Source organism: Phyllostomus hastatus, unplaced genomic scaffold, assembly GCF_019186645.2.
Source record: "Phyllostomus hastatus isolate PE091 unplaced genomic scaffold, TTU_PhHast_1.1 phas_scaffold_129, whole genome shotgun sequence".
In the NCBI taxonomy this organism is placed as follows: domain Eukaryota; kingdom Metazoa; phylum Chordata; class Mammalia; order Chiroptera; family Phyllostomidae; genus Phyllostomus; species Phyllostomus hastatus.
In genome coordinates, this window is record NW_025334009.1 from 32,480,292 (window position 1) to 32,508,022 (window position 27,731).

The 27,731-nt window shown below is 36.1% G+C and overlaps 2 protein-coding genes across 5 annotated transcripts in view; one reads left to right on the forward strand and one right to left on the reverse strand.

Moving 5' to 3' along the window:
• The window catches only part of PPP2R3A (protein phosphatase 2 regulatory subunit B''alpha), a 149,578-nt gene extending 144,111 nt beyond the window's left edge, over nucleotides 1-5,467 (forward strand). For all 4 annotated transcript variants that reach the window (XM_045856653.1, XM_045856652.1, XM_045856654.1 and 1 more), the window contains one exon: nucleotides 2,857-5,467. In XM_045856653.1, coding sequence (XP_045712609.1) covers nucleotides 2,857-2,983 — 127 coding nt within the window. In that variant the 3' untranslated portion in view covers nucleotides 2,984-5,467. The remainder of the gene's footprint in view (nucleotides 1-2,856) is intronic.
• Nucleotides 5,468-6,901: 1,434 nt separating this feature from the next.
• Nucleotides 6,902-27,731, reverse strand: part of MSL2 (MSL complex subunit 2) — a 32,304-nt gene continuing 11,474 nt past the window's right edge. The window contains exon 2 of the mRNA XM_045856855.1: nucleotides 6,902-10,234. Coding sequence (XP_045712811.1) covers nucleotides 8,643-10,234 — 1,592 coding nt within the window. The 3' untranslated portion in view covers nucleotides 6,902-8,642. The remainder of the gene's footprint in view (nucleotides 10,235-27,731) is intronic.

Genomic DNA, 27,731 nt, shown 5'->3' on the forward strand with positions numbered 1-27,731 from the left:
AAAGAGTTGAACAAGGATGTAATCCTCCTTAAATTTTTTTTGAAGATTACTCTGCTATACTTGTATAGGTGCAAGAATAGAAGCAGGGAGACAGATAAAAAAGCCATTAAGGACATCTAAGTAATAAACAGTGGTAGCTCAGGTACTGGGAATCAGGAACCTTTTAAATGGCATCTCAAATTTGAAAATGAGCATAAGGTAACCGAAGGAGGAAGGGCACCACAAGCCACTGAAAAACATGTACACTAGCATTAGATCCCAAGACCATAACCCATTCTGACATGGCCTAGTGTGGCAGTAGCAAAGGGTAAATGACATGAGTGAAGGACAGACTATTGTTGGAAAACTACTGCAGTAATCCAAGCACGAAAGTATTGGATGCCCTGAACTGAAGACCAGTGATAACGAGAGGAAAAGGCAGAACCATATCCATGTGATATTGAAAGTGGTAACAGAGACTGGCTGGATTTGAAGAGGGGAGGGAAGATGAACTCGGGATGACTAGGTTTCTGGCTTTGAGTGGGCAGGGTTGTGAGAAGGGTGAGTTCAGGTTTGTATGTGCTATTATATCAAAAGAGCCATACAGGCAGTTTCCAGTTTAGAAAGAGCCTGAGGCTGAACATGCACATTTAGAAGCCACAGGTGAACAATCCATGAGAAAGACTGATTGCCCAGGGAAGTACACAATAAGAGCTTAGTTCAGAACACTGAGATGTACTGACACTGAAGGGGGCAAGAGTTATGGCAGGGTTTGTCAACAGCAGCACTGTTTTAAGTTGAATAATTCTGAGTTCTCTAGCACACTGGAGATGTTTAGCAGCATCCCCGGACTTTATTCATTAGATACCAGTAAAACCCACCCAGTTGCAACAACATTGCCAAATGTCCCTTGGGAGGAAAAAAGCATCCCCAACTGAGAAGCACTGAGTTAAGAGTCTCCAGGACACTGACAAAAGGACTGACAAGTTGTTCTTTCTTAATGAGTTCGCTCAATCCATGAGTGTCCTCCAAAGTTCCTGGAGTGCGTAATACTGCTCTTGGTTCCTTGAAAGTACAAAAGAAATGCAAGTGATATTCCACTATATCCACCCTTCAAGGCACTGGAATATTTTCACTCACTAGATTGGATCAAATCCATTGCTAGAAATCACATTTCTGATGTGAGGCTACAGTGGGAAAAAGAATGTATTTTTATAAATCTTTTTATTCACAAGCAATGTACACAAAACTTGAGACCCTGCCTCCCAAATATAGAGTTGTGTCATCATCCTGCTCCAGTAAGCCCTAGCATTTCTCCATCATGAGACTAATACCCCATACTTTCCAAGAGTTTATAAGCCCTTTCACCTCATCTTCCCTCAGTCCTTATGACGCATAAGAACTCCTGTCATCTCATCAGTTGAGGAAACTGATGCAGGGGGAATAAGTAATGTGCCCAACATTAAGTAATCAAACTGATTGGAACCTCCAAAATCCATGCTCTAAAGCTAAACCACGTAACCGCTATTCCAGATGGCCTGCATTAGACTACAAGCTCTCTGAGGAAGGCACTGGTTCAGTCTTTTTCACCATTGTATACCTATGATTTGGCTCATGTTTAGCAACAGGAGCTCAAATATTTACTGAATGAGTCTTAGGTTAGACTTAACTCTTATTCCCAGAGCTGCACTGAGGTGTTGAAGACACTGAGAGCTCTCAGACAGCAAGTTAGGGCACCAAGGGTAAAATGTTTTTCACTGACAGGAAATGAGCAGTGTCTGACACTGCAACCCTGCTTCACTTCCGGTGTTATTTTCCTTGGTACTGCTTCGTTATCCAGCATATGCCAGTTACATTGAGGCCTCAAGGAGATTGGGGGCAGAGTAGAAACAGAAATTATGGACTGGAATATTTTTGCAAAATGATCAAGCTGTAGATAACTTTTTATAGAATCCATAACTGGTGCTTGGAGTTTTTCCAAAGATCAGATAACTTTTTTTTTGTAGTATCCATTCAAAAAGGTTCTAGGAAATAAAGCAGGTGACACTATCTGGATATACCTACCTCAGCATATTTTACTAGCCAGCCTTGGTACCTTTTTAATAGAAGGACTTTAGGTCCAGAAATTATGAAAAGTGCATGTAAAAGGGTAACAAGACTAAGCCAACTATGCCAAGTATATAACAGACATTGCTAACTGACCATGTATGTTTTTCTAGGCTCAAGTACAGCCTCAGAACGTTTATCAATTTAATACTTTAAACAGCCATCACCCCCATGAGATAAAATATTTGTCATTCCTGCCTAATGCCACCCTCAGAGGTAGCCTGGAGGATATGGAACTCCAAGGTTATCAGTAACTTCTAAAGGGGAGTGAGCGGAGGGAATATGCTGTGGAGTTCTACAAAGAATGGCTTTAGTCTACTCCACGTACACACCTGCACACTGAAATGTCCTCCTTGGAAGCCATGAAGGCTATAAAGCAATGAGTTAGAAAGTTCCCCCCCTCTACATGGGAGCCACCTCAATGAAAGCATTCATGTAAAGCTCATGGGACCTCACACCCTCCCTGGAACCTAGCTATAGCTAGCATCACGTTTGATGCTCTCATTCCTGTCAAGGCCCCTAGGGAAACCTTGATACAGCACATTTTCAACAAATTCTAATATGAACTTGAGCTCTTAAGAACAGGAAGAATGCCTTTTCTGTTCTAGAATGTTGTCTTCTCCAGGGCAGCTCAGTTGTTTACAGCTGCCACATAACTACTGAGAGCATTTTTGCAAGGTGGTCCTCATCCTCTAGTTTGCCATATTTTTTATCAAGACATTAAAATTTTCTTTTAAAAAATCAGTAATTCACTTTTGCTGTTTCTTTCAGTTCTTTTGAAGATTATGAAACAGAGGAACCTGCCCCTCCCTCTGAAATTGGAAACAAAGGCAATAAAATAGTAACCTCAAGCCTTTCAGAGAAATGTGGAAAGCTTCAGTCAGTGGATGAAGAATAGTTGCCGATGTCTACATGAAAAGGAGATAACATATTTTAAATGTTCTTTCCTGTGAAGAGATCTCCTAATTTGCATACAGCTTTTTAAAGGCTTTGATTTCTGCAAGTGTCTATCTGCACTAGGAAATTGACTACATTTTTAAGCAATAGGTCTGGATATATATACTCAATTTGGGAGACTCTTCCAGTTTTCCTCAAACCTCTTACAGAGCTTTTCCTCGGACGCAAATACAATGATACACATCACCTTCCAAAGTCTGTGAACCAGCACTCTTCACCCTTGAATGTACCAAGGTCTCTTGGGGACAGTGTCAAGCACAGTTCTCTGCACAAAAACAGGAGTTGCCTCTGTTGTCCAGCATCCCTGAGGCCCCTCTAATGGAGCCCAGAAGAAAACTTCACTTGCAGAAAACTTGAGTTAAAAATTTCTGGAACTTGAAAAAGCATTTAAGGGCCTCCAGAACTGAATTAGCCCTGGTAATAAAAGCACTGCCAAAACATCTCAGAGACTTCTTTTAATTATGTGTGTACTGGAGTTCAAAGATCTTGAACTTACTTGGTTTAATGTATTATTTCACAATGACCTGCCAAACTGCTAGTCACTTTACATCCTCAGGTATTGTAACCACTGGGCCTTCCAACCTTACTGGCAAGCTCTGAATAATCTCCTTCTCACCCTGTGGATCTTATATAAAACCTAAAGAAAAAAATTGTTAAATGAAAACAAGTATGGAATTTGACTCACTTGAAAAAAAAATGTAACTTACCTACTATTTGTAGAAAACTATTGAGTATCTTACTAGTCTCTATTTAGCTGATACCCCATCTACACTTATCAAAAGGCCTGCTCAAAGACAAATGATATATAAAAAATCTTACTAGACATATTCATCACTTAATATCAAGCTAACCCAATGTAAAGGCCTCACTCTAAACGTTACTCCTTCATGTTGACACTACTACCACAAATATTCCCTCCACCTCAGTATCACAAAAGTAGAAGAGTAATACCACCCATAAAAGAAAGTTATTTCATGTTTACCATAGTGGTAGATGTGTTCATTGTGGACATCTATGTTGATTCAGCAAGTCACAATATAGCCAAATTCTGCAATAACCTTGAAAATAAAATTGAACTATAGAAAGGATGGAAATTCCTGATAATATAATAGAAACCCCCCAAGAAACTTTTTAACATTCATCTCTGAATCTTAAAATCAACTCTCCCTCTGCCCCAGAACTCCCCCCATCTCCCCACCCCAGAACTTTTTTTAAGGAGAAGTCCTAAATGTCAGAATAGCTTCCTTTCCCACCCCACTTTGGTTCCCATACTAGTGTGAAGGCCAAATAATGAAATAAACCTTTGAGCTGTGGTTAGCAAAAAGTGGAGAAAAGGAGAATTTAGGAAATGCACTATCAACTGGTACAGTAATAGTTAGCAATCCTTGTCAGTATCCTCCATTTCCTGTTGTTTTATCTCCATGATCAGAACTGACCTTCCATTTAACTGTTAGAAAAAATGATAGCTAGTCAAACTTAACCTCTAATAGTTCACAAAGAACTAAAACTTAAAAGTGACTAGATTTGAAGGAAACACTATATGCTATAAGCTCAATACACTGGTAAATTTATAGGATTAAAAATATTTATGTGATACATGAAATTTACCATCTACCCATCCAACCTTTACCAGGAAAGGAAAGCAATTATTTTTTTCATATAGAAAAATACTTTAAAAAGTGTTTTTTAAGAAGCCATATATGGTTTAAGGCTTTTATTATCTATAATGATGTAAACTATTTCTAAGACTCAGAAAAATGTTTAAAAAAAAAAACCCTGAATCTCAAATATACATTTAATTTTTTTAACTTGGTTTTACATTTTTACCTTCTTACTAAGTCCCTCTCTTCTTTTCACTTTGGTCAATATTTGGTTTCAACATTCTGTAATACAAAAGCAATCTACCAATACCACTCCATTTAAAATAAGGCTTTTTAATTTAGGTTACCCAAAGTATATTTTCAGACATAAGAATGTGTTTCACTTTAATCCTTTCTTAGAGCTGAATGCAAGAAATGTGAATTCTGAGGAACTAAGATAGTATATATTTGACTTCCTGGTAAAGATCATGCTGCATATAATTATTACTGCCCAACTGGAAATTTCAAGTTGTTCTAATATCCCAAGCTCCCTGATAAAAGTTTAAATTGAGGTTTATTGTGATCTTAATAGTAGTCAATAAATAATGAGTTTCATAGCCTAACATTAATTGCAAAGTAATCAAATTCTGTGTATTTTCCCTGCATCTTATCTATGTCATTGTGTACTGTTCAAAGTGTTTATAAAACTCTAAATTAATTAAATATGTCATTTGTCAACTTTTGAAAATGTTAAGGTGTGTTTTGGTGGAGAAGCCTGCATGATTTAACTTTCATTGTTTTACCCTTTCTCCAAAACTAAATAAAGACAAGTTGTCAAATATGAATCCCATTCACTAGGATAATTATTACATACTTGAGCTTTTAATCACACTTGAATTTCATTTTTCTATCTGGGTAACATTGTAAACACGCTTGAATTTCAAAGAGAATAACTCTTTGAACCCCTGAGAAAACTATAAAGAAATATTTGTAAGGATAACGCCTCATACTAAGAAGTGATTTTCTCTAAGGAGGATCAAGGTTTGGGAACAAGGGATTCACAGGGATCAAAGGGAATTTTAGTCTTATATATAAAATACTCTTTTAAAAGAATATGTAACTGAATATTTGGGTACCCAAAAAGATAATTTTTTTAAAGGAGGGAGAAAAGTTAAAGTGCCACTAAGCATTAGATTCCAATATTATCCTTTGAACTTAGTATTTTTTAAAGCATTTTATGTTTGTTACCTGTAATATGGGAAAGGAAATTTTATTTTCCATATGTTGTGAAGCTTTTACTTTTCTTCTGCAGGTTATCAGAGTTGTTTTAAGCAAACTAAGAAAACAGTGAAATAATAGGAATTCTTTACCCTTACACCTCTGCATGGAAAGGTATAATTAAACAAAAATGATAAAACTGTTGACTCTATAATTTCTATAACCTAAGGTGAAAGATCATTTGATCACGTTAATAACAAAGACTCAAAAGAACAAGTGAAGACATGTCATATTAGATGCTATTATTGTTTTGATGGTTTCAAATCCTGATAAAATACATTCAGTTACTTCAGTAATAATTTCTGAATCATCCCTAGTTAGCCATTGGTCAGCATTCTAAATAACTCATGGTATAAAGAAAAACAATGTTAAAATTAAGGCACTGTAATAAATCATTCTTCCCCAAATATACGTAATATAGGCCATTCAGAGCATGCTATCCCAAATTCCTCAGCATTCTACAACATAGAATTAGAAAACTAACATTTATTGATAGATTTAAGGTGTAATACAGGTTTCCAAAATGTGGCAGTGAGAATACCAGCATAAAAAAGGGAAACTTGTGCTAAAAACAACCTGAATTCATCATTGGCAATATTACATTAACAATCAAGGCCCTCACATACTAATGATTTCCACTTTTTCTATATTGCCAACCTCCCATGCATTTAAAAAAAAAAAAAGAAACCCTAAGATTATTAAACTTGGGAAGCAATAAAGTACTCTATAAATTTTAAGATCATAATATTAGGAAAGTTTGGGAGATTTGCAAAGTATATCCTAATTATCCATGAGTACAATCTCATTTCTAGTCATTTTTGCAATGATCATTAATGAATAAAGAACAGATTTACAAGTTTATATAGCAGGGCATCTGAGTTCAACACAAAACTGTTACAAGCTTTAGGCAAATACATGTTTTCATGAGACACTGCTAACACTTAGGAATTAAATAAAATTTTGAAACTTGGAAAGCAAATAAAGACAAGACAACTAAGAAGCATTTTCCACCATTTACTCTTGTTATCAAAAATAGTTCAACTCTTCTTGCAAAACAAAACAAAATAGTACATACTGGACACATACATCACATTTTTCTTCCTATGGCTTTAGCCCACCCCCACCCCACCAAGAGACCAAAAAGAAAGAAAGAAAAAGGAAAGCCCAACAACAACAAAAACAACTCTACCTGACCACATTCACAGAAAATGACACCAGGATACACTACAAAACAGAAGGAGGTGTCATCTGCTCTGTGTCCAAAGGTTTCTTCTCCATGTCTTGTACTAGGTGAGTAACCATCATTGAACATGCTGTGTGCCAAATCAAAACATAACTTCAGCATATGTCAGATCTCATGAGAGGTGGTGAACGTAGAAATTGAAAATTTTCCAGCAGTATTGTTCTTTAAATAAGCACTGTCAAAGCAGCAACTCTTCTTTTAAATCATAAGGTCATTTCTTCACAACCTAGTCAGTCCTTGTTTTATTTGGGCTGTGCTCTTTCAAGCAACTGACTAGATTTCCCTTCAACAGAATGTTTGTGACTCACTTATCTTCCCCATAAAAATTAATGAGAAAGAAGTGCATTTAAACTGAAACACAGTTTGTGCTTTACATGCAAAAGAGCATTCTAAGAAAATCCTCCTAGCTTCAAACCTACCTAAATGCACAGGCTTCATAAAAAGGCGTTTTTATTAGGCCTCTATAAAGAAGCCTTCCTAACAAATAGCACCCTAAAAAAAAGCGTATTTAAAATAAAGTCTGTGGCAAACTATAAGAGGAAACAAAAAATCAAAGTGGCCAATAGCAATAAGTATAATGTATAAATCTGGATACATTTGGGGACATTATTCCAAAATTATTTTAAATACATCCCAATTTCTAAATAAAACTTTTATATATATATTTTAAATTCTGTCACATACTATAGTCTAAACTCAATCAGCTTCAGAATAAAACTGCTCTTCTCCACTTCATTTATCAATTAGAACATTGCTCACAGTGAAGAAAGTGAAGAATTTTTTTCCCTAGAAATAAGTCAGACTTAAATAAAAAAAGGAGCTCAACTCAGAAGTTTTGTAGCATAAGTAGCTAAACATATGCAGTCTGACAGAATTTCAGTTTGTTCACTTTTAAAAGACAGATTTCTTCAACATTCTAATGAGGGGCAAATTTTCTTTCATAATACTGCTGATTTAAGAACTGCTACATATACCAGTAGCCAATTTTCATGATCAGAAATGGTAATGTCAGCACAAAGGTTGAGCTGGACATATCAGCTTTTCAACAGGAGAAACATCAATGGCATCTGAAGCCAGCACTGAGTCTCCTGAACAAACTAATGGCTACTTTTTCACAAAAAATAAGCACAATCTTTATGGACTGACTAGATACCACTTCCTTCCATTTAATCATAAACTTTGATTACGCACAAAGCATGACCATAAACAATGAGGTTAATGTTATTTTCCTTGCCAAAGTTCATTTGTATAAATCAGTTGCATCAGCATTTGTTCTCAAACTATGAGGTTCTGTAAGAACTAAGGACATATAGTTGTAAGGTTACTCCTCCATTATCTGCAAACTATTTCCCCGACACTAACACATATAACTTAGCAATGAAAACACTTGATACAAGTGATCTATATGCAGGAGCTCCGGCAAGTTAAACCAACAAAACCATAGCTGCCTTAAACTGTAGCTATTTCCCTACCAGAGGTAGGTTTAAAGACCCACTGATTTAACAGTCGAATCTCATGTCTATAGCTTCATCCAAACTTTTATCATCATGTGTACTGGCAGCTAAAAACGTCGTTACTGGGGACCCTGTGACATTAATTACACTGGTGCTGGTACTAGCATTGCGCACAGCAATGCTAGTCACATTAATGCCCAAAGTAAGCCTGGTCTGCTCCAAGGCCTTTTCTGGCACAGCAAATGCCTCCAGCTTCTTCTCCCCATTGGCCATATAGGAGTTTTGGCAGCCACGACATATACAATCTAAGCAGGCTTTGCGGTTAGAGTAGCAAGGGCAGCGTTGGCCGCGGCATGTAAGAACACTTGGATTTTGAGTAGCACGCCCACATTTACACCCTTTCTTTTCCTGGGGCTTTTTATACACAGTCTTGGTAGGACTTCCTGGCATAAAATGATGACTAGGAATCTTTTCCTTTACTGTTTTGTCTTTTTTAAGAATACCTGGCTTGGTTTTAGAGTGAGATTTCTTGGATCCATGTTCATGACTCTTTTTCATGCTTTTAGTAGATAAAAGTACAGTTTTGCTGATTTTGGGTGTTGTGCCTCCATTGGGAACAGTTGCTATAGGCTGAAGAGAAATTTTGCTTTCCCGTTTCACTGTCACAGGAGCAGATGCCCCCAATGTTGGGCCTCGGATAATGGTAGAAATTGGAAGTGGCTGGACTTTCTCACTGTCGCTTTCTGATCTGGATCGTTTTCTGTTTAATTTTGCTACCTTCGGAGTTGCTGCTGTACATGATAACCCATGAAGTGCAGGATTGGTGGACATAAAAACATTATGGCTAAGAGACTGGGAAGAAAGCTGCAGAAAAGGTCCATTGGATACAGTGGCTTCCAAGTTGGGCTGCAAATTAGGGCAACAAACCTCTGTGTTTGAAACAGTTTCTAGGCTGCGGAGTACTTCCTCAACACTCAGTAACAGAGAGTCACCAGGTTTTATATCTTCACTGAAACTGCAGATATCAATGCCTGTGGAGCATAAGTCAGTAGCTACCGTGTCACAGACAGGTGGCAAGCTGTCAGACAGATCTTCAGTTTTTATGTCAACAGTGTTACATACATCAATTGTATTTGAATGTTCAGGTGAAGGAATATTTATACCAAATCTATCTATTGAAAGCCCGTTGTAAGTAGGCAAACCATTGATAACAGAACTGCCAATAGCAATGCTGAGGGTGCTTTCAGATATTGGAGATAAACTAGCTTGAGGATCAGTTGTGGGTTCTGAGGTCGAAGGTAAAGGGGAATGTGTCAAACACAAAGTAAAGGATGAATCTGAGGGTTTTTCTGTCTCCTCACAAAGCAATGATCCATCATTAAGCAAAGCCAAAATATCAGAAGAACAGTCGACTGCTTCTATTATATCCCGTGCCAATGTGGTCTGTGTTATATATTCACATAGTTTTTTGTAGCAGTTCACTAGGATGCTTAATTGCTTGTTTTCCTCAAACTGCTCATAGTCTTTGCACCAACTACATGAAGGTTTCATCATCATTTTCTTGCCTTTACAAGTTTTGCAGACATAGTGTTGGCAGGTGGAGTTGATGGGTGCAATAGGATCTTGTAGCAAATGTCCTAAAAGGGAAAAAAAAGAAAAGCATTGATTTTAGTACAATAAATTTACAATTTCATATACTGAAAATGAGATTTGTAAGTAATCTATTAAAACTGAAATGAGTTAAAACTCATCAGACCAGATAACAAAAAATAGAGGGTGGGGCAAAAGCAGGTTTACAGTTTTGAGTACAAGAAACAGAGTTTATTCTTGTATTATAATTTATTATTGTATTATTTTCCAAACAAACAACTATAAAACTACTTTTCCCCCACCCCGTACATTTACAGTAAATGAACTTCACTTCACTTACATGCCATATACCCTATTCCTTTACTCAAACCAGAATCTTCCTCAATTCTGTGTTTCTTCCCCAAACAGTATATTCTGGTCCACTTTCTTACACTCTTCTCGAAAGGCTATAAATAGGTAAAGATCAGTCACCAAGAGCACAAATTAGGCCTAAAACCTTTGAGACCTCAACCTAATACAACATGGCAATGCTACAACATTTTGAGCAAAATCATGCATTTTTATTATTATTTATTGATTTGAGAGAGAGAGAGAGAGGGAGGGAGGGAGGGAGGAAGGGAAGGGGGAAAAGAAAAACATCAATTAGTTTTTCCACTTATTTATGCATTCATTGGTTCTTGTATGTGCTTTGCCTAGAGCTTGAACCTGCAACCCTGGCACATAGGGAGGACACTCTAAAACTGAGCTACCAGGCCAGGGCCCATATTGTTTATTTTCCATTAGACAATGGGGAAAAGATATGAACAAAAGAGACTCCCTGCCCTCATTATAAACAGTTTGAGGTCGTTTGAAGACATAAATCCATTAGTACAAAGGCATCTTCACAGGAAAAAAGATAATTCAAACCATTTTATTATATAGATACTAATCATAAACTAAGAAAAGAGAAGATCAATATGTAGTTGTAAAAGAATCATATCCACTTATTAAAAGCAAAAAGGGAGTACTACTAAACTCAAATTTTGCTGCAGAAAATCAAAATACAATGACAATGAAAAAAATGTTTAACTATATTAAAAAGGAAAAAAACACATAATCCCTAGCTCAAATTCTTCTGACAGAATGCACAGTCATAAACCACAAGTATCCTAGGTACATCTATATAATATAAAAGTAAAAGTGATCCCTCAACTTGTTAACCATTCTCAATTTATAAAACAACCTATACATTGAACCAGGAAGGGAAAGCAACTAGATCAGCCCATATCTCCACCCTTACTTCCCCCAAAAGAAGTGAACGCTCCTTGGTTCTCAATTCAGGACAAAAGGTTAGTAATTAAATCAAAGCAGCACCTATTTTCTCATACATGTTACATAATTTAACATTCAGGTATAGGAGAGAAGGTACTTCCTGCTATATAGCCAAGTGACATCAGCAAATCCCCTAGCTTAGAAGCAACTAGAAACCTGAAAATTTTTGACAAGAGTCATTTTCACAATCAAAGGTATAAAACTATCTGAGAAGCATTTATGTGTGAAAAACTGCTGGATTTCAGGTAAGGACAGTGGGAATCTTTGGTGTTTAGGTCTAGAGCTGCTCAGTTCTCCTCTACCACCCAGCTCTATCAGCATTACCCTATGAGGACTGGAAGCAGCTACGTTGGAAGAGGGTTCATTCCATTTAGGGCAGTAGGTGATGAACAGACCCAGGGGCATTATCACTGGACATGACTTCTCAGATGCTGGACAGTGGGCAGGACAAACAGTTCAGCTCTTACTAGCCTGAGGTTGCACAAGCCCAGGTTACATAGAGGCCTCAAACAAGGTGGCAATTTTCCCCAAACTGATCTATAAATTCAATGTAATCTTTATGAGAATCCCAGGTGGCTTTTTTTTTTTTTTTTTTAAGAAACTGACATCTAAAGTTCATATGGAATCAGAGAGGACAGCCAAAACAATTTGGAAAACAACAAAAAGTTACCCTGGTCAGGTGGCTCGGTTGGTTGGAGCCTTTTCCTGTACACCAAAAGGTTATGGGTTCCATTCCCTGTTGAGGTACATGTTGGGATGGGGGGGAGGTACTGATCAATGTGTCTCTCAAATCAATGGACATGTCCTCAGGTGAGGATTCAAAAACAATTTTTTTTTAATTTACAAAAAAAGAATAAAAAGTTGGAGGACTTACACTGCCAAATTTCAAAATCTTCCATAAAGCCAGTCATTCATCAAGACATTGTGGTAATGGCAAAAGGATAGGCATAAAAATAAATGGAACAGAACCGAGTCCATAAAGAAATTCTTATATTTATGGTCCAGTGATTTGTGTGACAAGAGTGCCCACATAATTCCATAGGGAAAAGATAGTATTTTCAACACACTATGTGGAATAATTAGATACCCAACTGCAAAACAGAACAAAAAATTGTGAGTCCTTGCTGCACAACCTACACATACATAACTCAAAATGGATTATAGACACCTAAATGTAAACTCTAAAATCCTAAAAGAAAACTCAAGAAAATCATGATTCTAGGTTGGGCTAAGTGTTACTGTGATGTCAAATGCACAAACCACAAAAGGAAAAAACTGTGAAATGTATTTCCACACATTTAAATGTGCTTCAAAAGATACCATTAATAAAAAGATAACCCACAGACAGGGAAAAAATATTTGCAAGTCATATATATCTGATACAAACACAGTATGTTTTAGAAACGTCCTACAAATCACTATTAAAACAACTCAGTTTTAGAAGTGGGCAAAAGATCTGAATAAACATTTCACCAAAGAAAATATACAAATTTCTAATAAACATGAAAATATGCTCAATATCATTAGTTATTAAGGAAAGTAAAAACCAATGGCATATTACTATACACCTATTAGAACAGATAAATTCGAAATGAGAACTGGCACAGTTATGGAGAAACTGGAACCCTTCTATATTATCACTGTGAATTAAAAGGGTAAAGCATATTTGAAAACATTTGATAGATTTCTTAAAAGTTAAACATACATTTACCATAAAAACCAGCTATTCTACTCCTAAGAATCTACTCAAAGAGAAATGAAAACATATTTCCTTTTAAAGAGATGTATATGAATATGTATAGCAGTATTATTCATAATAGACAAAAACTGGAGACAATCCAAATGTCCATCAACTAGTGAGTAGGTAAAATGTAGTATATTCATACAATACAATATTGTTCAGCAATTAAAAGAACAAACTATTGATACATGCCAAAACACAATGAACTTCAAAGCCATTGTGCTAAATGAAAGAAACCAGAAGCAAAACAGATTATTGTATTATCCCATTTATATAAAATGTCTAGAAATGACAGAAAAGCAGAAATAGTTGTTATCTGAGGCTGGGAGTGTGAGCAGGGATGAACTATAAATGGGCACAATGGTACTTTTTAGGAGTGATGAAACTGTTTTAACATCCTATCATGGTGATGGTTGTGCAGTAAGACAAGGCCCCAGTAGTTACAAATTCCAACCTTCTACCCAGTGCAGGGATCCCTTAGAGCATGGGTCCCCAACCTCCAGGACGCAAACCAGCAAGATCCAGGACTGTTAGGAACAGGGCCGCACAGCAGGAGGTGAGCTTAATCATCTGAAACCATCCCCACACACCCCAGGTCTGTGGAAATATTGTCTTCCACAAAATCAGTGCCTGGTGCCAAAAAGGTTGGGGACCACTGCCTTAGAGTGCCCTTCACTTAATCTAAGGAAGGGGCCTAAGGGATATGTATTTATGCACTTAAAAAAAATGTTATTTATTGGGAAGGAGGGATTGAACAGAGTTAACAGGGACAGGATTAGACTATAATAAATGTTTTACAGAAAACCCTTCAAAATCAAAAGCAAAATGAAACAAGTAACTAATTTTACATCAAATTGATGGTACAACCATTCAGAGATTAATTACTCTGAATTACTGTGTAACAGAAAACTCTAATTCTTGCATCCTCTTTGTTTTCAGCAATCACATTGTTGGTGACAGTGATGATAGTTACAATAAAAGTGCTGGTGTCTGTTTGGGATAGAGGAAATGTTGATGTCTTTGAGAATCTGGATTTGTTTTATTAGTAGGAGAAAGGAAGAAAATTGTAAGAAAAAGTTAATATGGTGATTACCATAGGAAAAGGGGGTGGGAGGAGGTAGAAGAGCATAAAGAGGAGGATAGTGATGAAAGGAGACTTGACTTGGGCAGGTGAAGACAAAATACAATATATAAATGATGTATTATAGAATTGGACACTTGAAACCTATATAATTAACCAATGTCACCCCAATAAATTCAATACAGAAAGAAAAAGTTAAGTAAAGAAAATCCCAAATTTCAATTAAATTTACAAGTATAAACTAACGTTTTCATCTTCGTATCTCCTAGCACTATATACATTGAAAAGAACTGGAAGCAAGGAACTAACCCCAGTAGCAATGATGATGAACTCAGATGATGGTACTGAAAAACAATTTCCTGTTCAATTAGAGAGATGCCAAATTACATATCTGTGACATAAATTAAGCAAGATGGGTTTTGATTATCTTGTTATGCTGGAAAGCAAGGAAACTAGGAAAGATTAGGACAGTGTTAAAGGGTCTCAGGAGCAAACCTGCAGAGGTTCTCAAAGGCCAAAAAGGAGAAAATCTGTACATGCATAAATGCAATGGAATTAAATATATCCATAATGTTCAAATGTCTGAGTTCATTAAACAAAAGAAGAAAATCAGTTTCAAGATACCACTGAACCCATTCATTAGTTTGAAAGCTGGTAAAAAAAAAAAGAGCAAGAATCAAGTATTTCTTCTGTTTTGACTACTTATGAACTATATAACCACATAACCAAATCAGAGAATTTTCTCTTTATGGGAGGAACAATGCAGCTAATAAATGAAGAAAAAAATGACAATTTAAATGTCATCACTGTATAACACATAATGATTTGCAAATTGCACAAGCTAAAAAATAAGTAAGGATTACCTTTCCAGCCTTCATTACATCAATGACCTTTTTACCAGTCGTGTCAATCCCTGACTACCAGCATCTTAAAGGACATGTATCCTACACATTTTTGCATTCTTCTTTGAGGTACTGGGAGAGTATGCCTAATACTGAGAACTAAAAACAAGCCAGAAAACACATAAAAACTATCACTTATTGATTCATGACTCCACTACCACTGAGTTCTTAGAACATCCACCACTTGGCCTAATATTACCTATTGGATTGCCCAACCATTCCCCCCAAAATATGTGAAACACTAATCTACCATTAAAGATGCCTATAAGGCAAGTTTGTTTTAGGCATTCAGCTAACCATCCTAAACCTCAAAAGTTTTCCAGAGGGTTCTCTTTATTCCTCGTAACAAAGGCAGCTCCAGTGATATGAGGAGCAAAGAAAAAAAGGTTCAGGTGCTTCTTGGGGTTACAAAGTGTTAGCCCTGGCTGGTGTGGCTCAGTGGATTGAGTGCCAGCCTGTGAATCAAAGGGTCGCCAGTTTGATTCCCAGTCAGGGTATATGCCTGGTTTGTGGACCAGGTCCCTGGGAGGGGACACAGGAGAGGCAACCACACATTGAAGTTTCTCTCCCTCTCTTTCTTCCTCCCTTCTCCTCTCTAAAAATATATAAATAAAATCTTTTTAAAAAAAGTTAGGTGTTAGCCATATGTCTATGTCCCTAAGAAAACCCCTCCTCCCAAAATTAAGAACTATCAGATAATACTTTTAAATGCATAAAAACACATCTTATCCTAGAAAATAAAATAGATGGGCAATCTGAGTCAAAGGGAAAAGTGTCCCTCACTAGTAAACTGAACTGTAAAAACTGGGGAGTGTTTGGGAAGAAGTTTAATTGATTTTAGCTTAGATCGTGTTCCCATATAGTTTTGTACAAGACAAGACTTGATCAAAATACACACCTTCAAACTTTAAAGATTTATATTTCATGACAAAAAAAATCTCTCTGCACTGCTCTGAATCCTTCACCTGCAATACATCACAGGAATTACCCCCTTTTACAAAATACAAGATATCTTATAATTAAATGTTTTTGGGACTATGTGCCCTGTTTAAGCAATGTTCAATGATGCTATTGACCCTAAGACTACTAAATATTAATTTTTTACTCCACCTTAAAAAAATACCAATCTCTTATTTATTCTCTCCTTTAAAAAACCATTTTTTTTACTTACTGATTTCAGAGAGGAAGAAAGGAAGGGGAGGGATGAAGGGGTAGGGGGAGAGAGAGACAGAGAGGCAGAGAGAGACAGACAGTCGAGGAAATGTTGATTTGTTGTTCCACTTATGCGTTCATTGGTTTATTCTTTCATTAGCCCTGACCAGACATGAAACCCTCCACACCTTGGTGTATGGGATGACGCTCTAGCCAGCTGAGCTACCTGGCCAGGGCTCTTCTCCCCTTCTTAATTTTTTTCCATCCCCAAGTCAGCCATGTTATAATGAGACTATGATTAGATTACCACAATGATAATTCTGAGAATTCCTAGGACTACGTAACTATTTATAATTAATTAATTAGGCTATTTAGTAAGATTTTAATGCTCTTAATTTTGTTAAACTTTTCATTATGAAAATTTCACACACAAAAATCAGAAAATAATTAACCTCCATGTACCCATCACCCAGATGCGATAATTATCAAATTATGTCACATTTGTTTCATCTACCCATCTTGTAATATTTCTAAGCAAATCTCAAACATCATGAATTCATCTCTATATACATCAGGAGAAATCTCTACAAAGTACTTTTTTATGTAACCACAATGTCATTACTACACCTAACAAAGTCAATAATTTACAGTTAAATTTTTTTAACCAGATTTAGATTTAACATGAAAAAAACATTTAAAACTCTAGAAAAGGGCTTTAATTCAACCATTAAAAAAACATTTTGTAAACTGTACTTTTCTCAATAAAACTTTCCCTTTTATTAAACAAAGTTAACATAGATTATTCAAGTCGCTACTTTACCCTAATAATATACCAAAGCTAACATTCAGATTGGTAATCATGCACTTCATCCCTACCCAAAAATCACTGCCAGCATCAAGATTTACATACATATCCTAAGTTTGAGATCGAGAGAGCCCATAGCACCAAAATAAATTGTAACTAGGTCTTAAAACAGCTTGCCCATTTCTCCACACAAGGGAGGCACTCCTTCTTAGCATAAGCAAATAACAAGGACATCATTAGTCTCTGGGCAAACACTGCTACGTAGATAACTGATCCCTATTTTGAATGAAGCAACTGATAATACATTCACTCCAAAATACCACAGTAAAGGTGACTATACAATAAATTTTACATTAATATTCAGACAACCAGTAAATCATGTCTTAATTACTTTCTAAGCAAAATGTTTTGATTTGCCATTTCCACAGTAATTGTGTTTAACCCCACTAACACTTCTACGAGATTCAGAAAATTCATCATTAGGACATGTTTTGGGATGGAATGCATTATGTAATTCTAACTTAAATGGCACATATACAAAAAGAGAATTTATCAGAATCAAAATGTTGTGTATTTATTTACCACCATGCCCTCTCCAGAATTCCTTCTTCTGGAAATGCTTCTATTACTACAGCAACAAAGACTGCCTAATCAAAAACCTCAAATCACACAAGTAATTTTGTATAAACCTTACTTGTTATTGATGAGATGATACTTGAAGATCAGGAAAAATTAACTAACACTCATATGAACATCATCCTGAAATGTCACTATCAAAAAGTATACAACACACAGATAGGTCATGGTTAATGATTAAAAGCATCGTAACATTTCTCCAAGATGCATTCTTAGAAACTAGGACATTAAATAATCAAGAAATCCACACGACGACTCAAATCATATAAATACTTAGATATATGGGATATATGGACTACATGAAAAAGTATGTGGAAAGGAGCAAAAAGCTCTGTAACACCTCAATCAGTTTTACAAAAATAATGAAAGAGAAAATAAAAACATAAAATATGTGGCATCCTACAAAAAATAGGAAGCAGTTTTCTGCTTTTGCTGATAATTCAAGCAACATGAAACAGAAGAGGTATCATAAAAGACACATTTCAACATGACTCAATAAAATATACTTTCCATCACAGCCTAAATTTGCTTCCCAACAAATGGACTCACATCAAAAATAATTAGAAAATAAAAAACTACCAGAACCTCATATTAAAGCTCTAATGCAAAAATAGAAAAAGAGTAAAAGTGACAAAAACTTCACTTGTAAAATGGATTATATTCCGTATTTCCTAAATCATCACTAAAGTAAAGAAACTTAAGAAAACAGTATTAACTGGTTATCTGAAAATACTCTAAAAAGGAGAGTTCTTAAATAGGAAGTTTTCTAGGTCCACTTACATTATTGAGTCTAATGCCAATTTCCTCAGCAATTATTATTGAATAAAATAATGTACTTTTTGCCAGACATTCCTTTCCAAATGGCCCAGGTAACTTTAGTGGCCACCTAAGTGTATCTATAGTCACACATACAGAAAGAAATTACTGTATAAAAGGAGGAGGAGAAGCACATTAACAGAAAAAAAAAAAAAAAATTTGTTATCAACTCAAACATGCTGTAACTTAAAACAATCACAAACTATTTGATTGAACAATGACAACTGGCACATTTAATCTTGGAAAGGCACTCTCAAATGCTGCAGATAGAAAATCTTCAAATATTTTGTTCAGGAATATAGCATTGTATTCTGCTAGGCAAATCTTTCCTGTAAAATGAAGGCAAGATTTTTTTTTTAAATATTCTAGACTCTATCTAATCATATTTATTTCAAATATACTTCAGATGTTTCTATTCTCTACAGTATGATCAAAAAAGAAAAATAAAATTGTGTGGGTTTTTTTGTTGTTTTTAGATTTTATTTATTTTTAGAAAGAGAGGAAGGAAGGAAGAGAGGGAGAAAAACATGGATGTGTGAGAAACAGCCACCGTTTGCCTCTCACATACCCCCACCCAGGGTCCTGGCCCACAAACCAGGAATGTGCCCTGACTGGGGAATGAACCAGCAACCTTTAGGTTCACAGGCCAGTACTCAATCCACTGAGCCAACACCAGCCAGAGCTTATTCATGTTTTAAATTTTCTAAAGTTAAGAAAGTCAATTAAAAACATGTTAGCCTAATCTCAAACTGGGGTTGGAAGATGACCTTTAATTTACAAAAGGTAATAAATACGAAACAGCTGAAACACTAACAACGGGTGACAAGAGAAGAAAAATGTCCACTTAAATGAGAAGATCTTTTGTTCAACATGTTTGAGAAGGTATCCTTATTGTTCCATCCCAAAACATGTCCTAATGATAAATTTTTTCTGAATGCTTGGCGTTATACAAATTAAGCATTTTCTTTCATTACATGATTCTAATCTTTCAACATTTACCTGGATATTTCTCTTAAATATGAAAAACTGAAAGATGTTAAATCCTTTAAAGTTTAGCAAATCTACCCTAGCTGGTGTAGTTCAGTGGACTGAGTGCTGGTCTGCGAACCAAATGGTCACTGGTTCAATTCCCAGTCAGAGCACATGCCTAGGTTGCAGGTTGAGTCCCCAGTGGTGGGGTGGGGTGGCCCTAAGAGCAACCACACATTAATGTTTTTCTCCCTCTCTTTCTCCCTTCCTTCCCCTCTCTCTAAAAATAAACAAATAAAATCTCTTTTAAAAAGTTTAGCAAATCTGATACAAATCAAAAGAAATTTTAAAGTTCATCAGCATTGAAAGTCAGGTTCCCATTCTGAAAGTTAATCAAGGGAATAAGAAAGGGACAGAGGAAGAAAAAGTTAGGCTGGATGTAATCACAACAAAGACACCAGACGACCCTACAGGGGGCTCTTCAGGACTGTCCTATGTTTGGAAAGGGAGTCAGGTCTTTGGACAAGGCTATGACTTACTCCCAGAGAGGGGTATGAGCTTGAATGAGTGATTCTCTTCAGCCAAGGCAAATTTCCAGGGAGGTCTGACAGCCCCAGAAACACTCCCAGTTACCAAGAAAATTAAGTCCTTCAGTCCTGAAAAGCGGGTTTGGATAGTGCATTCATGGCATTCACTACTGGTAACAGTCCAAATCTGATAATTTTTTTAGTATAAGAATGTGATGATGATGATGATGATGACGACAACGACGACCACGACTGATGATGATGACGTGCCTTTAAAAGGGACTTAAGACCTCTATTTCTTAAAGCTATAAAAGAGACAAGATACCTAGTTTCTTTCTACCTCTAAGTGATGACTGTAAAATGTTACAAGATCTATAAAGAGTGAATCAAAAGTCTTGCATTTGGATATCATTTATTGTTGAGATGATAGGTATAACAGAGTTCAATTTTGTACACTGAAATTTTCTATAAAATACAAAATAAGATCTAATAAAAGCTTGCATATTTCTACTTACCACATTTTCTTATGCTTTCAAATTTACCAGAATCTTCACGTATTTAAATATTCTCCCTTTCTTTGTTCTCATCCTACCTATACCCACTCCCAACACACACACACACACACACACACACACACACACACACACCCCCTTTTCTTCTACCCTTCAAGATAAACCTCCCCCCTCCATTGCTCTGGCTCCCATCCTCCCTCCCTAGTTATCCATCTAAATTTACTCTTTACTCAAGAATTCTTAATTCTACTTCAACCCTCCTTCCCTATAGCAATTTCCCCTCCAGTTATTTTATATGCTTAAGTATTTCACTAGAATTAACCTTAAATGGAAGGCAAAAGTTGCTAATCCCAGACCAATGGACATTTCTGATTGATCATTCTTCCCTGAAATGCTCTCTTCCCTACCCGCCTAACACTACTAAGTCCTCTATCTCCTTTTCTTCTATCCTCTCTTTAATTTTAATATTCCCATATTTCTATACTAGGACCTATCCTTCTTACTCCATTCCAGTATTCCATAGTAATCTTTACTGGGACACAGACCCCTTTGAGGACTTAATACACATATGCACAAAACTGTGCATAGAATCTCACAGCAGTCACAAACCTTTTCCCCTTTTGAAGCAGAGACATGACAATACCCCCAAAACTGCTCTACACTCTCCTTCCAGAGTGATTTGCTAATTAATTACCACTTATAATGGTGACTTCCAAATCTTTATCTCCAGCTCCAATCTCTTACGAGTTCACACCCACATCTCTGCCTACTAGAAATCTCATCTTTCCTTTGATAACCCACAGACAACTTAAGTTCAACATGAACACATGTTCTAAACACATCTCTGCTAAACCCCCTCAAAACAAGTTCTTCCTCCTGCATCCCTTATTCTCTTGGATGCTGACACCATCATTCACCCAGAAATCAAACCAGATACTTCTATCCCATCCACACTCTTCACCAGCATTCCACATCATTTCCAGAGTCTCACTGCACATAGCCTCTGAATCTGCCAATTCTACCCTTCAGGTTCTATCCCCATGACTACTCCTGCCTTAAATGAATCTTCGTCATTTCTTACCCTGAATACTGTTAAGTTTTCAAGCTTATCTTCCTGCTTTAACTTCCTGCTCCAGTCAGCCCATCTTACACACTACCACCAAGTGATCTTTCTAAAATACGAGTTAGATTATGTCTTTCTTTTCATAAAGGCACAACTAAAACCTGTCAAAAACAAACAAACAAACAAACCGCCCCCTTCAAACAGCCTTTAAAATCCAAAGTCTTTAGAATAACATATAAAGCCTTCCAGAATCTGTCATCTCAACCCCCCCACCCTGATATTTAGTAACACCAAACCTTCACCCCAAACTCCATTCTTTACTCTCTCCTACCACTGACAATTTTAAAACATGCAGTGCTTACTTGTTCCTCTGTAATTTGCTCTGGATCAATTCTAATATGACCTCCAAGAAGAAGACATCCTTAATTCCTGCCCCCAAGTTTGTTCAAAACCACTATGCACATTCTCCTACAACAGCACTTACCACATTATATTGTCACCATTCACTTACTCAAGGCCAGAAACTTATGTATTTATCTCTTTCAATCACTGCTGCCACATAAGCCAGGACTTAATGTTAAGTGTACAATGAATGAATCACAGAAAGCATATTACAGTTGAGAATGACCTTGGAAATCAACTTGTTCTATGGTATCACTTCAACCAAGAGAGACTTTCGTAAGAGTACATAACCAGTTGCTAGCAAAAACAACAACAACAACAACAACAACAAAAAAACAGAAGCTGGGACTACTGATTTCCAATCTATTATTCTATATGGTTATCCAACACCATCCCTACCTCTGCTGTTAAGTCTATAGCTCCCACTGAGACAACTTTAGCTTCTTTCCACTTATCAAAAAGAATGACTATTGAAATTGGGCCACAGCACAAAGGAAATAAACTTCTAGGAAGTCCAGGAAGCTCAAAGAATCCTAAAGAAGTTGGAATCAAGAAAGCACACACCAAGGCACATCACAATTATGTTATCCAAGATAAAGACAAAGAGAGAATCCTAAAAGCAGCAAGAGAAAAAGAGACAGTTACCTACAAAGGAGTTCCCACTAAGACTATCAGGTGATTTCTCAAAAGAAACCTTATAGGCAAGAAGGGGCCAGAAAGAAGTATTCAAAGTTATGAAAGGCAAGGATCTACATCCAAGATTACTCTATCCAGCAAAGCTATCATTTAGAATGGAAGGGCAGATGAAGTGCTTCCCAGGTAAGTTCAAGTTAAAGGAGTTCATCATCACCAAGCCCTTATTATATCAAATGTTAAACAATTTATCTAAAAAAAAAGACTGTCAAAACTATGAACAGTAAAATGACAACAAACTCACAACTATCAACAGAACCTAAAAACAAACAAACAAACAAAAAAAAATAAGCAAGTACTACAACAGGAACAGAATCACAGGAATGGAGATCACATGGAGGGTTATCAGTGGGGGAGGGTGTGGGGGTAGAATGGGCAAAAAGGTACAGGGAATAAGAAACAAATGGTAGGTACAAAATAGACAGAGGGAAGTTTAGAATAATATAGGAAATGGAGACGCCAAAGAACTTGTATGTATGACCCATGGACATGAACTAATTGTGTGTGTGGGGGGGGAAATGCTCGTGGGAGGATTGATGCAGGGTGGAGGGGAATAAAGGGGAGAAAAAAAATGGGGTAACTGTTAATAGTACAATCAATAAAAGATACTAACATATTTTTTAAAAAGAGGCTCAGGAAAGAGAGAAGATGCACCGCCTCCTGAGCAGACTCAGCATGGAGTTACCCACTCAGAGATGACAGTAGAGGGAGTAGTAAAAAGCTAGTGTCCCTTCTATCATCCATAGCTCCTTACTTAGTTAGAATCTTATCAAATTTATTAAACATTTGGTTTCATCAAAAAAAAAAAAAAAGAAGAAATTGGGCCATGGCAGAATCAATAATTAACCACAAGATATAAAACCTTTTTGGGAGAAAGAAGAAACCAAAACAAGTACTGGTAATAATGGATAGTGAGTGGGGCAGAAACAGTGAAAGGAAGTGGAGGATGGATGCTCAACAATATTTCTGTGCGGGTCAGGATATCTTTATTGCACAGAACTGCTGCAAGAGTACAGAATTCCTGCCTGATTCTCTACACAGCTATCTCAACATTATCTTAAATGTTTAAAATTTTTTTACTTGGCAAAATTCATAAGTACGACTACTAGTATAGTAATAAGCTCAAATCAAAGAAAAATGAATTTGAGAGATGAAAGAACTCTCCTAAGAACACAGCACCATTTTCCTTTTGATAGGGCTTCCTAACCCAGGTCTGTTTTTCTTCTTTACATTTTTGATTGAGTAGCCCTTGGAATATGTTCCTTTAAACTTCCACACAAGTTTATTACTAAATCAAAAAACAAATGCATACCTCAAAAAAATCGACAGGTCCAAATGACGAACTAAGATTTCAAAGAAATTATTAGTCCTCTAATTAAATATTTAAGCAGCTATGCCCCAGACCACTATTATCCCCCGATCACCTGGATTCCAAAGACCTGTAAACTATTTTCTTTAAAATACCTAGCACAAATAATCATGACAGAAAAATATGTATTTTAATAAAAAGTAAGAAAGGGAATAATATGAGAGATCTGCCATTACTCACTAAAAATGGTGATACAGGGAAGAGATTTTGACCACTTGACCAAGCAACTATTTCCGAGGTCATTACATCACTTTAAATACCTATTACTATACTGAAAGATCAATGATAACTAAGTTATATACCAGGGGAGTGAAGGATGAAAAAATAAGACCAAAAAAATCTGCGTTTCCAGTTTGAGAAAAGGACTACAACTAGTTTACTGAAAAATGAAAATCAATGAACAATGCAACTTTAATAGTATGAATGTTACACCAAACTATTTACTGGACATCTGAATGGTTAAACTTTAGAGTTTCTTTAACTTTTATATATCTGGTTAACCTAAAACTATGCAAAATACCTTCTGATACCTCTTGGTGAGGTAAGTTTCTCTAGTCAACTAAAAATCCAAACACTCACCACAGGTTATTACACGAATGGTGTATACCACTTGGACCCACAACATATTAAAAAACTTTTCATGCCTTGTTTCATATTCTAGTAAGAATTAAAAGACACCATTTATCTTAATAATTATGCAGGCGAGACCTTTATAGAGTGTTTTGTAGTTACAAAGCACTTATGTACTATTTCATCATTTTCATACTTTTGCAAAGCAATAAGGGTCTCATTAAATTATTATCAATAAGATAATACAGGCTGGTGAATTAGGCAATTAACTTAATTCATAGCTGAACAATCAAACATTTAACTGATTCAAAATAAATCTAGTTCCAAATTTCCCAAACTGGTATTCCACTAAACCAGAAAGTATTAACAGGTTTGTTTCAATATCCTGTTGTAGAGTCATCCCAAAATATATCAGTTTCTTAAAACTGAATACTACTGCTGTCAATAAACTTGCTTAACATGGCATTACTTAAACTTATTGGCATGCTTTTTTTTCAAGTGCTCTTATTAACATTACACGAGGAGTATTCCAAGACAGCACAGCACTACATTATTCCAGAGGTATTAGAATCACCTACGTGGCCAACTCCAGAACTGACCCAGTATCTGGAGATTCTGCTCAAGAATGTGTACTGTTAAAAAGTTTCCCAAGTAATTTCAGTGCACAACTGGGATTAGGAACCATTAAAAATACTTTAATCTTTTTTGCCTACACTTTCACAGTAAAGGAAACTCCTGGGCATTGTTTCTAACCATTTAAATAAAAAATGTGATGAAGTGATTTCAAGAAGAAAACTTTTATTTAGCATAATATTATTCAAGATTATACTATACAGTTCATTTTAATAAAACATACAAAAGCAAATTCTGACTCCCCATTACCAGGAGCTACGTCTTATTTTACTTAAATTATACAAGAAAATGCATTTTGGTGACATCTCTACTTTAAAATTACACAATGTATGTAAATTCATGAATGTTAAAAACAGGCTATAATTGATTGCATTATACAAGAACAAAACTGCAAGTATGACTTGGTGTTTAAAAGTCTTGTATTTACTAAAAATTTTAACCATTCTTGTGGTTTGTTACTAGGTAATGAACTAATAGTGGCTTCAGATAGGTATCTGCAAATACTTCAAATAACACATTGCAAGTTTAAGTAGTCTTTAGTCTCTAAAAATAAAAGGACATGTTGTATATAAATATATACTATATTTTATCATATATAATGCACACTTTTTTTGTCCAAATTTTTGAGGGAAAATAAGGATGAGCATTATACATGGGTATAATGATTACATACGATGGGTATAATAATCCTGTGTATAATGCACACAAAACATGGGTGTGCATTATACACGGGAGCACACTGTACACAGCAAAATACAGTATCATCTTTTTTTAAGGTTAACTTATTTCCAGACAGAGAAGGAAAAGAGAAAGGGAGGGAGAGAACCATCAGCATGTGGTTGCCTCTTGCATACCCTCCACTTGGGACCTGGCATGCAACCCAGGCATGTCCCCTGACTGGGAACTGAACTGGTAACCATTTGGTTTGCAGGCCCACAATTAATCCACTGAGCTACACCAGCCAGAACCAATAATCTCTTTTTAATATTGCTCTTGTTAATAATCACCAACATCTTGTTGATAGACAGGATGTCACAACACAGACAACTTACAGAGACAGGTAATGGTAATACTGAACCGAATATTTAGATTAACATTTTTATGCTCCTTATTACCTAGCTCTTCAATATCAACTTAATTTTCTTAATGTTTCTTGTCCGTAAACAACTGTCCATTAGTTAGACATATAAAGAATTTTTTAAAATGAAATAATATGACTAAGAGTTAACAAAACATATGACTAAGAATTAAAACAATTTAAAGCCCTCATGGCAGAGAGGAGTCAGCAGAATCATTAACTGGTTATGGTGCCACTATTTGGTCCAGTATTTTTTTGGTATCTCTTCAAACTGCCTCATTATGAAGAGAAAAAAATAGTTATTTTCACTCTCTTTTCATAACCCCAACCAGCTCAATGTTTTAAAATAAAAACTTGAGAAGAAAACATTGAAGGCATCTTTCAATGCTCCCATAGCTTTCAGGAACAAATCTAATTTCTTTAGTTGTTATAGCACTGTCCAGAAGAATTTTTTTTTAATTCTCACACACGGATATATTTATTGATTTTAGAGAGAGAGGAGGAGGGTAGAGAGAGAAACATAGATATGAGAAAGAAACATCGAATTGCTGCCTCCTAAATGCACCTTTATTGGGGATCAAACCTGCAACCTAGGTATGTGCCCTGACTAGGGTCGAACCCCCAACCTTTAGGTGTAGGCTATAGAACTTTCATGCAAGGATGGAAATGTTTTATATCTGCAATGCCCAATAAAGTAGTCCTTACCCACATATGGCTACTGAGCATTTAAGATGTAGCTAAGTGGCCCTGGCTGGGTACTTCAATTGGTTAGACTGTCATCCCCATATATCAAGGTTGCAGGTCTGATTTCCAATCAGGGCATATATAAAAAGCAACCGATGAATACATAAACAAGTGGAATGACAAATCAATGTTTCTTTTTCTCTCTCTCTCCCCTGCTCTCCAAAAGTCAATTAAAAAAAAAAGGATACAGCTAAGCATAACTAAAGAGCTGCATTTTAAATTTCATTTTATCTTAAGATTAAATAAAATTCCATCTTAATTGAATAAAATCTTAACTAAGATTAAATAAAATTTAAAATGTCACGCACCTAGTGGCTGCTGTATGGGAGAGCACAGGCTTAGAATATAATCTGACTCTGCTTCCAGGCAAAATGGAATAATTACATTTACTTTCCCACCTGTAACAACCAAAAAACTGGACAAACAATAGTTTTCAGATATTGAGCAACAGCACAGAGGGGAAATGAACCTGAGCCCTACAATTCCCCAGTTTACTGCCTAGAGATAATTTTTAGACCCGCAGCACAAGGAAGAGGGACC